A 13,721-nucleotide genomic window follows, 5' to 3' on the forward strand; every position below is an offset into this window, starting at 1 on the left:
TGTCCATTTAAATTGGTAGGCCTATATATGTCGATTTAAATCGATGATATGTCGAACTAAACTGGTATATGTCGATTTAAATCGGTATGAGTCAATTTAAGCTGCTGGAAACTGGTATAAGTCGAAGGAAATTGGTATATGTCGATTTAAATCGGTATAAGTCTATTCCCACCATTTGAGACTGATGGCCCGCCGTAAGCCTTGTGGGTAGTACGTGTGGGGATGGCGATTATAGAGAGGGCATAGTACATATCGTACCAAACTTAAAAAACAGATCGGAGACGCTGGGCTCTACCCCGTGAACAGCAAGGTGCCAGTATTTTCCCAACCGAATCACCTTCATGTTAACAATTATCATAAAGCGCTCTTAAAATGAGATACAAGTGTAAGTTCCTATGCGCATGCTTCGTTATTATACAATAAAAAGGAAAAACAATTATGAAATCCACCCGTAGCCTAAGTCGTATGACATAAAGCACTGTCGCAGAACTAGGCCCCTAAGGTTAAGCCATACATGCATAGGCTAGGCCTATCTAGACTAGAGTTAGTAGGCCTAGGTTAGGCCTAGGATACATTTCCCTAGATTACACTACAGTAGGTGGATCACGGTTTAGTTAGCATGAAATGTAAAGCTGAACATATGTAGGCCTATAAACTGAGGTAGGGCCTGACGTTACGCTTTTAAGTTAAGCTGCAGTACTAACTGAATGGCAGACTACTCTTATAAATCCAGTGTGACAAATATGCTTGAGGAATTAGATTGGCCCCTGCTAAAAACAAGAAGAGTGCACACATGTCTACAAATGCTTTATAAAATCATTAAAAATCTTGTATCAATTAATAAAGACAATCTGATACCAACAAAAAGTAAAATAAAACTGTTAGCAAACTGCTTATCCACTAGAGAGCCGGTGTAGGAGAATGTGTAAAAATACGTTGGCCTGACGTTTTGATCCTAGCAGGATTTTCTTCAAAGGCTAAATGACAAGTAACTGTAACAGAAGGGACAAAACACGCACAGAATACAGACAGGTTAATGAGCACGGTGAACACAAAGAGATAGATGTAAGGGGATTAGTAGACAAGGGATAGAGAGAAGAAAGAAAGAAACTAACAGGGGAAGAGGAGAGGTAGGAGATAAACAGTGGAGGGACAAAGAGAGGATTAAGGGAAGGGGTAAGGTATAAACTGGAGAAGGACAAAGACAGAAAGGTGTGGAGAAAAAAGGGTGGAGGAGAGCTACAGTATGAGAAGAGGAGTGCAGGGCTGGAAAACCTTTCGAACCGTGCGAACCAGGTTCGCGGGAAATCCTTAATGCTCGCAGTAAATCCAGCCTGGCTGGAGAAAAAAAATTAGGAAAAAAAAAAGTGCCTAGTCTTGCCCCTAACAGGGATGTACATGCCTAATACACAACTAGTATAGAAGTGCCTAGTCATGCCCCTAACAGGGATGTACTGTACAGTCTAAGGCTATCACTATGACTGCTGCCGGCTATGGAACTCGTTGTCCTGGATATTATCAGCAAGCAAATAATGGTAGACTGGATGCATAGAGTGGCTGTACAACAGTGACCCCCTGATAACATGTATCACGCACGTAGTGAGTCTGCATGTAGGCATGTGGCAAATGCTCTTACTAACATGTCTTGAGGCTGCTGATGAACGTGATCAGGTACTGAACAAGAACAAAACTGTTCACTTAAACAAACATTAGTGTGTGGGGAATGCTGTGCAAACAGACAAACTATGCCTCTGGCAGAAGACTGGCACGATATGTTTACGCAGGGTGATGCGTTTTCCGGGCAAGGCCTACTTTACAGTCAGGTGGTGAATATATTGTGAAAATATTAATTGTCCAAATGATTGCCATGATTAGCTGTGAAAATATTACATGGACATTTATTAGATTTCGTATGATTAAAATTTTTTTTGGAACCAAATGTCTTAAACTGGGAGTTCTTTCTGAAAACCTTATACTGTAGCAACTGCTAGGTGTACAATAAACTTATATCCACTTCAGCCCATCACTAACAATAGCCCCAGTATAACTTAGTGGTTTGTTTTAATGCAGGCCACAGTGATGCCTTTTTTCATACCATAGGGTCATAACAGATTTTGGAAAGTTTGTAGTTCAACTTCCAAAATTACCATCCTCCTTATATGATTAGGACACCATGAAATAAGCATACACTGAAAATTTGTATTTTGGCATTTTCTTGATTTTTGAGGTCTTATTTCTCAGCAATTGAGCATCTTACTGTACTACCCTCTTACAGAAACTTATAATGCCTTTCCCATAGATTGGCTAAAGAAGCATAATAATCTATAAAAACTCAAGCATCCTGAGTTCCTGACGCAATACCTTAGAAGCAATTACTCACCAAAAATGGCACATTTTTTAGCGAAAATACTTAAATAATAAAATATTTATACATTTTGAACTTGACCTAAGTTGTAATTTGAAAATACAAAGTTGGAATAGCCTAAATCTTTCGGCAGAGCAAATGCTATTTCTACCAGACAGTTGCATTTTGTGAAATTCTTAATATAGAGAACCTTGACAACTGAACATTTTAAAAGTCATGTGTGCCTTTAAACTTGAACATTAATTTAAAACTAAACAAGTAGTCCTGGAACTTTGTGAGGTGTCAAGGATAAGTCAGAAAAAAGCATGAAAAGGGTTCACCGGTTGACCTTGACGTACATTACCAGGGCTCAAAAGCCTGTGTAAACAGTACAACCGACAAAATTGTACAGTCAAAGTCTGAAACTTTGAGGATTTGCCATTAAGTGTTTTGGCAAAATAACCTCCTGAAATTTATTGTACACACAGGGTGGTACTAGACCTGTTCTAGAAAAAAAGCTGTTATTAACCTGACCTATTTCAACTTATGAGCACATTAGAACAACTTTGCAACATAATAAATTCAATAATGATGGAAAAATGTTGAACCTTACAGTTAAAGTAGAAAAAATGCACAGCTATCACATGGCTATGTTGGAGATAATTGGGCATGATAAACCCTTCACTGTACTGAATCACTGCATAAATTAGCAGTTGCATACTTATACTATAAGACAGGAAATCATATACTTGTGCTGGTGATGTCTGGGTAGTACATAATAACCATTCAAAAAGCATTACTTTGGCAGGAATTAATCACCCAAAATGGCACACAGTAGTGAAAAATACAAAAATCAAATATTTGGCATTTGTAGTTGAACTAACTCCACAGTGCAATGTTAGAATCTTAAATTAGTTATCCTTTCTATGGAGTAGGCTCTTTATGTTTCTGTAATAGGAAGATAGTGTGATGTTGTAAGCTCTATATGTTTCGGTAATACAACTTCAAAAGTCAAGAAAGTTTTGCTAAAATGCCGGTAAATTGTTAAATTTCAAATGGTCATAAATCAAACAATTATTCAACAATGAGAAGAGTTATGCATATTTCATGGTGCTCTAAACATGCAAGGAGGATGGTTGGAGAAATTTCAACCATAAACTTCCCCAAAATCTAATCTTTACATAACGATACCATGTACAGTAGTAACTTCATGTATAGTAGTCTCTTTATAACATAACGATACCATGTACAGTAGTAACTTCATGTATAGTAGTCTCTTTATAACATAATGATACCATGTACAGTAGTAACTTCATGTATAGTAGTCTCTTTACAACATAACGATACCATGTGCAGTAGTAACTTCATGTATAGTAGTCTCTTTATAACATAACGATACCATGTACAGTAGTAACTTCATGTATAGTAGTCTCTTTATAACATAACGATACCATGTACAGTAGTAACTTCATGTATAGTAGTCTCTTTATAACATAACGATACCATGTACAGTAGTAACTTCATGTAGTAGTCTCTTTATAACATAACGATACCATGTACAGTAGTAACTTCATGTATAGTAGTCTGTTTACCACATAACGATACCATGTACAGTAGTAACTTCATGTATAGTAGTCTCTTTATAACATAACAATACCATGTACAGTAGTAACTTCATGTATAGTAGTCTGTTTACCACATAACGATACCATGTACAGTAGTAACTTCATGTATAGTAGTCTGTTTACCACATAACGATACCATCTACAGTAGTAACTTCATGTATAGTAGTCTGTTTACCACATAACGATACCATGTACAGTAGTAACTTCATGTATAGTAGTCTGTTTACCACATAACGATACCATCTACAGTAGTAACTTCATGTATAGTAGTCTGTTTACCACATAACGATACCATGTACAGTAGTAACTTCATGTATAGTAGTCTCTTTACAACATAACGATACCATGTACAGTAGTAACTTCATGTATAGTAGTCTCTTTACAACATAACGATACCTTGTACAATAGTAACTTCATGTATAGTAGTCTGTTTACAACATAACCATACCATGTACAATAGTAACTTCATGTATAGTAGTCTATTTACAACATAATGATACCATGTACAGTAGTAACTTTAGTGTGTTTACAACATAATGATACCATGTACAGTAGTAACTTCATGTATAGTAGTCTGTTTACAACATAACGATACCATGTACAGTAGTAACTACATGTATAGTAGTCTGTTTACAACATAACGATACCATGTACAGTAGTAACTTCATGTATATAAAGTAGCCTCTTTACAATATTGCTATATGTACAGTAGTAACTTCATGTAGTCTGTTTACAACATAACCATACCATGTACAGTAGTAACTTTGGTGTGTTTACCACATAACGATACCATGTACAGTAGTAACTTCATGTATAGTAGTCTGTTTACAACATAACCATACCATACACAGTACAGTAGTAACTTCATGTATATATATACAGTAGTAGCCTCGTTACAATATTGCTATATGCTAGCCTGTTAGCAAACATGCCTTGGACCACTATGCAGTCTTCACCTGCTGCTTCTAGCTCCATTTGGTCATTCTGTATTTAGGGCAGATGATTAGTTAAGCAGCCAAACCTTTATTTTGTTAACAGACAATTGGTGTACAAAGCCTGTGAAAGTACAAAGAACTCATATAGAGAGAGTTTTGCTTGGTAACTGAGGAAGTAAACATGGCAACATTGACTACATGTTTTTGCATGTGATCATTTCAGGTCAGTTGAAGTCAGACCATGTTGGTAATAATCAATCTGCCAGGTGTATACAAGCCAAATGCAATAAGATACCTAAGTTCCATTTGAGATTCTTGTTTGGTACAATAATCACAGACTTATTAAACTGTATGTGAATTTGACAGTGTTACTGTAAACCAGCTGTCTGACAACAGAGGTGAATGATAAGACATGTTTTCACTTCACAAATTGTAAATTAATAACAGAGTTCCTTTTATAGACAGAGATGTGATAGCCCCAAATAATATAAGGTAACATGCTCTACAGGCTATCATCTTAAAACTACTGCATACAGTAAAATGCTCTTTCAACCGCTTGACCAATACCTTTACAAGATAAATTACTAAGCAACAAACCCTAACATTGACATTCTGTACTACACAGGAAAGCAATTCCTTCTTAGATTTACACACATGTACTTGTACAATCTCTACTAACATGTGCAGATATAGTGAAATGCTACTGATGCTATTATAGCATTCAATAGTATACAAATAATGAATGGTTATGAGTGCAGTAGTGCAAATATTTCATGAGTTGAAAGATGGAATGTCCCATTCAAAGAGAGAATGGAACAAATTACATCTTTCAACGAATTTTTGAACAGACAGGTTTCTCTGCTCTCTTACCATTGATAAAAGTGCTACCAAAAGAATATAACTCATGGTTCTATTTCATAGAGTGCAATAGAGCTGATTTTGCATGCAATCAATGAGCAATTGACCAATCAAATGACCAGAATACAATTAGGTGTTGTATAATACCCAATTATCCATAGTATAGCATTCAATACTTCCCAATTATCCATACTTATAACATTCAATAGTACCCAATTATCTATAGTATATTCAATAGTTCCCAATTATCCATAGTATAGCATTCAATAGTTTCCAATTATCCATAGTATAGCATTCAATAGTTCCCAATTATCATATAGTAATTCAATAGTTCCCAATTATCCATAGTATAGCATTCAATAGTTCCCAATTATCCATAGTATAGCATTCAATAGTTCCCAATTATCCATAGTATAGCATTCAATATTTCCCAATTATCCATAGTATAGCATTCAATAGTTCCCAATTATCCATAGTATAACATTCAATAGTTCCCAATTATCATATAGTATATTCAATAGTTCCCAATTATCCATAGTATAGCATTCAATAGTTCCTAATTATCCATAGTATAGCATTCAATAGTTCCCAATTATCCATAGTATAGCATTCAATAGTTCCCAATTATCCATAGTATAGCATTCAATAGTTCCCAATAATCCATACTTATAACATTCAATAGTACCCACGTTATGATCCACATCCTCACTCTTAAACGTCAATAGGAAATCATTTTGTTTATGAAGGAAGGATATATACTGTATGTAAATGATATAAATAAATTAAACAAAAGTCATGGAAATGCCATTTCCTTTTGATTTATTTTATGCCAAACATTGATAATAAAATGTTATTAAATGAAAGAACAGATGGCAGAAATACAAACAAACTTGTTTGTAATTATCAGCACAGATGACTTAACCTGGAATGTAGTTTACTACAAGAGTGTATTCTTTGAAGGGAAAGCAATTCAATATTATATTGTGCTTAACATTATTTAGTTTATGAAACTTAAGAAAAGGCATTCCATATATTAGCATTGCAGCATATATACTGGGTAGTTACAGTGTTTTTGTGCCTAGGCAATTCAGTCCCTTAAGTATTGCTGTGCTCAAGATGAAAGGTTAAATATCAGGAGACATTCCCCAACCAATTGATTGTTTGCATGCAAAGTGGAAGCTACTTGTCCATGTTCACAACATTGGAGTAATTCACCTTGGTGTTTAATAATGGGTCAGAAACATGTAACCACAAACTTGGTTACCTCAATAAATACTACTCTTTCCAATGGCTGATTTCCTATATGACCAATGTTGCTAGATTTGATGTACTTTCTGGGTGGATGTTCTGAAGAGCTGTACATGGTATCGGTGCTGTACATGGTATTGGTGCCGTACATGGTATCGGTGCTGTACATGGTATCGGTGCCATTAATTACTATATGACCAATGTTGCCAGATTCGATGTATATTCTGGGTGGATGTTCTAAAGAGCTGTACATGGTATCGGTGCCATTAATTACTATATGACCAATGTTGCCAGATTCGATGTATATTCTGGGTGGATGTTCTAAAGAGCTGTACATGGTATCGGTGCCATTAATTACTATATGACCAATGTTGCCAGAGTCGATGTATTTTCTGGGTGGATGTTCTGAAGAGCCGTACATGGTATCGGTGCTGTACATGGTATCGGTGCCGTACATGGTATCGGTGCTGTACATGGTATCGGTGCCATTAATTACTTCACTAAGGTATCATCTAGACTTTGCCTACCAGTGACTTCAAACTATTGTACAGTATCTGCTTAGAATATATAATTTTACAAATTGAGCAACATTTTGCAGATCTTAGGAACACTGTTATGACATCTCAGAATCACTTTATCAGTTCCCCTATATCCTGCCCTCTGTAAGTAACTCTACATAGATATTGTTTAGCACTGAGCTTTTAAACAGAATATTAAAGAAGTTAGATAGGGTTCACTAAACTTCATAAAGAGAGTTAATTATTGTTAAAGCCGGTAAATAATATTTGAATGCAACCTGGCCCATTCATTGAATCCTTGCCAAAGGTAAGTGGAATCTATGCAATGGTGATGGTGTTATAGTAGGAGAAGCACATTAATCAGCTCCAAGCCTTCTAGCTCACACCTCTATGTTTACATGTGATAGTGTTATAGTAGTAGAAGCACATTAATCAGCTCCAAGCCTTCTAGCACACCTCTATGTTTACATGTGATAGTGTTATAGTAGTAGAAGCACATTAATCAGCTCCAAGCCTTCTAGCACACCTCTATGTTTACATGTGATAGTGTTATAGTAGTAGAAGCACATTAATCAGCTCCAAGCCTTCTAGCACACCTCTGTGTTTACATGTTATAGTGTTATAGTAGGAGAAGCACATTAATCAGCTCCAAGCCTTGTACTGTAGCACACCTCTATGTATACATGTTATAGTGTTATAGTAGTAGAAGCACATTAATCAGCTCCAAGCCGTCTAGCACACCTCTATGTTTACATGTGATAGTGTTATAGTAGTAGAAGCACATTAATCAGCTCCAAGCCTTCTAGCACACCTCTGTGTTTACATGTTATAGTGTTATAGTAGGAGAAGCACATTAATCAGCTCCAAGCCTTGTACTGTAGCACACCTCTATGTATACATGTTATAGTGTTATAGTAGTAGAAGCACACTAATCAGCTCCAAGCCTTCTAGCACACCTCTATTTGTTTACATGTTATAGTAGTAGAAGCACATTAATCAGCTCCAAGCCTTGTACTGTAGCACACCTCTATGTATACATGTTATAGTGTTATAGTAGTAGAAGCACATTAATCAGCTCCAAGCCTTCTAGCTCACACCTCTATGTTTACATGTGATAGTGTTATAGTAGTAGAAGCACATTAATCAGCTCCAAACCTTCTATCACCCCTCTATGTTTACATGTTATAGTGTTATTTTAGTAGAATCACATTAATCAGCTCCAAGCCTTCTAGCTCACACCTCTATGTTTACATGTGATAGTGTTATAGTAGTAGAAGCACACTAATCAGCTCCAAGCCTTCTAGCACACCTCTATTTGTTTACATGTTATAGTAGTAGAAGCACATTAATCAGCTCCAAGCCTTGTACTGTAGCACACCTCTATGTATACATGTTATAGTGTTATTTTAGTAGAATCACATTAATCAGCTCCAAGCCTTCTAGCTCACACCTCTATGTTTACATGTTATAGTGTTATAGTAGTAGAAGCACATTAATCAGCTCCAAACCTTCTAGCACACCTCTGTGTTTACATGTTTTAGTGCTATAGTAGTAGAAGCACATTAATCAGCTCCAAGCCTTCTAGCACACCTCTATGTATACATGTTTTAGTGCTATAGTAGTAGAAGCACATTAATCAGCTCCAGCCTTCTAGCACCTCTTTGTTTACATGTTAATACTATCGTAGTAGCAACAGCAAGTTTGCGGGACAAGTTTATTTACTCTGAAGTTATCGACCTCCTACTGCTTCCGATTCCCCTTCGTTGATGTTATCGTAACTATTATAGGAAGTGATCAAAGATCGTACACATCAATTACGTATTTACCAGAACATATAACTGGAGAGTTGTATGCAACTCCAGTTGTCTTAGTTGTGGATGGAAAATAACAGAGCACGGAGAGAGACTAAAGGAAGGAGTTTGATTTGTATCAATCAATGGTTCATTATCAAGGCTAAAGGATACATTCATGTGCAAGTGTTTGTTGTGGATTTATTCCCTCTGGTCATGTGACTCATCAGATCTGTCAAACATGTAATCATTTGACAATGTATCTGCTTGGAAGACATTCTTCAATAGTAAATGAAGCCAACTTATTACCAATATTCAATTTTTAATTACAAGTTGAATGTTGAAGACCTGGAATTAATTTACGTTTGAGCTGTGTATCTGTTTATCTAACCAGTCAGTATATATAACAAGTTTTATAGTAGAAACTTAAGGTGAGTTTAATCTTGATTTTGCTGGCTTAATACTGTTTTATGAATATTCTTATATTTGTGTGCCCTTATGGTCCTAAATACACTAGCTTATAGATGTGTGCTCTTATGGTCCTACATGCACTAGCTTATATGTGTGCCCTTATGGTCTGTTTTTACCTCCATGGTCCAACGTACAGAGCTATATAGATGTGTGCCCTTATGGTCCTACATACAGCTTATAGATGTGTGCCCTTATGGTCCTACATACACTAGCTTATATGTGTGCCCTTATGGTCTGTTTTTACATCCATAGCCCAACGAACAGTAGCTATATAGATGTGTGCCCTTATGGTCCTACATACACTAGTTTGTAGATGTGTGCCCTTATGGTCCTACATACACTAGTTTGTAGATGTGTGCCCTTATGGTCCTACATACACTAGTTTATAGATGTGTGCCCTTATGGTCCTACATACACTAGTTTATAGATGTGTGCCCTTATGGTCCTACATACACTAGTTTATAGATGTGTGCCCTTATGGTCTGTTTTTACCTCCATAGCCCAACGTACAGTAGAGCTCTATAAAGATGTGTGCCATTAATCGTCCTACATACACTAGTTTATAGATGTGTGCCCTTGTGGTCCTACATACACTAGTTTATAGATGTGTGCCCTTATGGTCTGTTTTTACCTCCATGGTCCAACGTACAGAGCTATATAGATGTGTGCCATTAATCGTCCTACATACACTAGTTTATAGATGTGTGCCCTTATGGTCCTACATACACTAGTTTTATAGATGTGTGCCCTTATGGTCATGCATGCATTATAATTACCAGCATATTAAGTTAACATCATTGGCATGAATGTGGTGCACTGTCGAGTGGGCAATAAGAGGACAGTAATATAGTGTCACTGTGTCCCTGGATGTATTGTGCTTCAATTATACTTATTTTTACAATCTCTTTCATTTTTCAGATCAGTGAATGACAGATACTGTACTTGCCATATCGAGAGACCATTAATATGTGCTCCATAGCACTATGACTTTGTTAGAAGGTAGAATTTTAGTTATTAGGACAGCTTAGCATGAGGAAACTGATGTTACCACCGCGCAAGTTTTACCGTTACTTCATATCAGTGGTCATATTACTTCTAATATGTGCCCTACTTCAGTTCCTTAGTGTCAGTTTGATCAACTTATCAAGCAGCAACTCACTAAACAGAAAGACCACACCAAATGAACGGATTCGTGGAGTCCGAACAAAAGACAGACAACACTACATTTTAGAGAATGAAAATACTTTCAAATGTACGGATGGGTCCGCGGTGATCCGCTTGAATCAGATAAATGATGACTACTGTGATTGCCAGTCTGATGGATCAGATGAACCAGGGACAGAGGCCTGCCCTAATGGCAAGTAAGTGTTTAAGTAGGATTAAATGGTAATTACAAGGGCAGGAGGAGGGGATGTTTACTGAGTACTGATGAACCAGGGACAGAGGCCTGCCCTAATGGCAAGTAAGTGTTAAAGTAGGATTAAATGGTAATTACAAGGGCAGGAGGAGGGGATGTTTACTGACTACTGATGAACCAGGGACAGAAGCCTGCCCTAATGGCAAGTAAGTGTTAAAGTAGGATTAAATGGTAATTACAAGGGCAGGAGGAGGGGATGTTACTGAGTACTGATGAACCAGGGACAGAAGCCTGCCCTAATGGCAAGTAAGTGTTAAAGTAGGATTAAATGGTAATTACAAGGGCAGGAGGAGGGGATGTTTACTGACTACTGATGAACCAGGGACAGAAGCCTGCCCTAATGGCAAGTAAGTGTTAAAGTAGGATTAAATGGTAATTACAAGGGCAGGAGGAGGGGATGTTTACTGACTACTGTATGGTATTAACAACCAGTAACACACCAGCCAATGCAGTGAAAGCTGTGAGGTGATGAGCAGCAGGTAATTACTGGATGGGACTATCAGCCAGCAAAAATAGACCCATACGGTACATCATTAAGATAGGGGTATGGCATGCATCTAGGAAATACTATACACTCCACCAGTAGTAGTAGTCAGGGATGGCATACATAGGTCATACTATACACTCCACCAGTAGTAGTAGTCATGGATGGCCACCTGTAAATGCAAAAAAATTCCAAAGGGGAGGGGGACACCCCCTCCCCTTAGACCCCTCCCCCATGCCGGCCGTCAGTCTTCAGCCCCCCCACTCAAAAGTACCTTCCTACGCCACTGCTATACACTCCACCAGTAGTAGTAGTCAGGGATGGCATACATAGGTCATACTACACACTCCACCAGTAGTAGTAGTCAGGGATGGCATTCATAGGTCATACTATACACTCCACCAGTAGTAGTAGTCAGGGATGGCATGCATAGGTCATTCTATACACTCCACCAGTAGTAGTAGTCAGGGATGGCATTCATAGGTCATACTATACACTCCACCAGTAGTAGTAGTCAGGGATGGCATGCATAGGTCATTCTATACACTCCACCAGTAGTAGTAGTCAGGGATGGCATTCATAGGTCATACTATACACTCCACCAGTAGTAGTAGTCAGGGATGGCATTCATAGGTCATACTATACACTCCACCAGTAGTAGTAGTCAGGGATGGCATGCATAGGTCATTCTATACACTCCACCAGTAGTAGTAGTCAGGGATGGCATTCATAGGTCATACTATACACTCCACCAGTAGTAGTAGTCAGGGATGGCATTCATAGGTCATACTATACACTCCACCAGTAGTAGTAGTCAGGGATGGCATGCATAGGTCATACTATACACTCCACCAGTAGTAGTAGTCAGGGATGGCATACATAGGTCATACTATACACTCCACCAGTATTAATAGTCAGGGATGGCATACATAGGTCATACTATACACTCCACCAGTAGTAGTAGTCAGGGATGGCATGCATAGGTCATACTATACACTCCACCAGTATTAATAGTCAGGGATGGCATACATAGGTCATACTATACACTCCACCGGTAGTAGTAGTCAGGGATGGCATTCATAGGTCATACTATACACTCCACCGGTAGTAGTAGTCAGGGATGGCATACATAGGTCATACTACACACTCCACCGGTAGTAGTAGTCAGGGATGGCATTCATAGGTCATACTATACACTCCACCAGTAGTAGTAGTCAGGGATGGGTCATACTATACACTCCACCAGTAGTAGTAGTCATGGATGGCATACATAGGTCATACTATACACTCCACCAGTATTAGTAGTCAGGGATGGCATTCATAGGTCATACTATACACTCCACCAGTAGTAGTAGTCAGGGATGGCATGCATAGGTCATTCTATACACTCCACCAGTAGTAGTAGTCAGGGATGGCATTCATAGGTCATACTATACACTCCACCAGTAGTAGTAGTCAGGGATGGCATTCATAGGTCATACTATACACTCCACCAGTAGTAGTAGTCAGGGATGGCATGCATAGGTCATTCTATACACTCCACCAGTAGTAGTAGTCAGGGATGGCATTCATAGGTCATACTATACACTCCACCAGTAGTAGTAGTCAGGGATGGCATTCATAGGTCATACTATACACTCCACCAGTAGTAGTAGTCAGGGATGGCATGCATAGGTCATACTATACACTCCACCAGTAGTAGTAGTCAGGGATGGCATACATAGGTCATACTATACACTCCACCAGTATTAATAGTCAGGGATGGCATACATAGGTCATACTATACACTCCACCAGTAGTAGTAGTCAGGGATGGCATGCATAGGTCATACTATACACTCCACCAGTATTAATAGTCAGGGATGGCATACATAGGTCATACTATACACTCCACCGGTAGTAGTAGTCAGGGATGGCATTCATAGGTCATACTATACACTCCACCGGTAGTAGTAGTCAGGGATGGCATACATAGGTCATACTACACACTCCACCGGTAGTAGTAGTCAGGGATGGCATTCATAGGTCATAC

General features: G+C 38.1%; 1 protein-coding gene across 2 annotated transcripts in view; it reads left to right on the forward strand.

Annotated features, from left to right (window-relative positions):
• The first annotated feature begins 241 nt into the window (after nucleotides 1-241).
• LOC139984375 (uncharacterized) overlaps nucleotides 242-13,721 on the forward strand; it is a 51,166-nt gene continuing 37,686 nt past the window's right edge. Inside the window, exons 1-2 of one of the 2 annotated variants that reach the window (XM_071998268.1) lie at nucleotides 242-385; nucleotides 10,708-11,150. In XM_071998268.1, the coding sequence (XP_071854369.1) occupies nucleotides 10,819-11,150 (332 nt within the window). In that variant the 5' untranslated portion in view covers nucleotides 242-385; nucleotides 10,708-10,818. Of the gene's footprint in view, nucleotides 386-9,414; nucleotides 9,750-10,707; nucleotides 11,151-13,721 lie in introns of those variants that run through there. The other variant, XM_071998270.1, reaches the window with a different exon arrangement.

Source organism: Apostichopus japonicus, chromosome 17 (assembly GCF_037975245.1).
Source record: "Apostichopus japonicus isolate 1M-3 chromosome 17, ASM3797524v1, whole genome shotgun sequence".
Classification (NCBI taxonomy): domain Eukaryota; kingdom Metazoa; phylum Echinodermata; class Holothuroidea; order Aspidochirotida; family Stichopodidae; genus Apostichopus; species Apostichopus japonicus.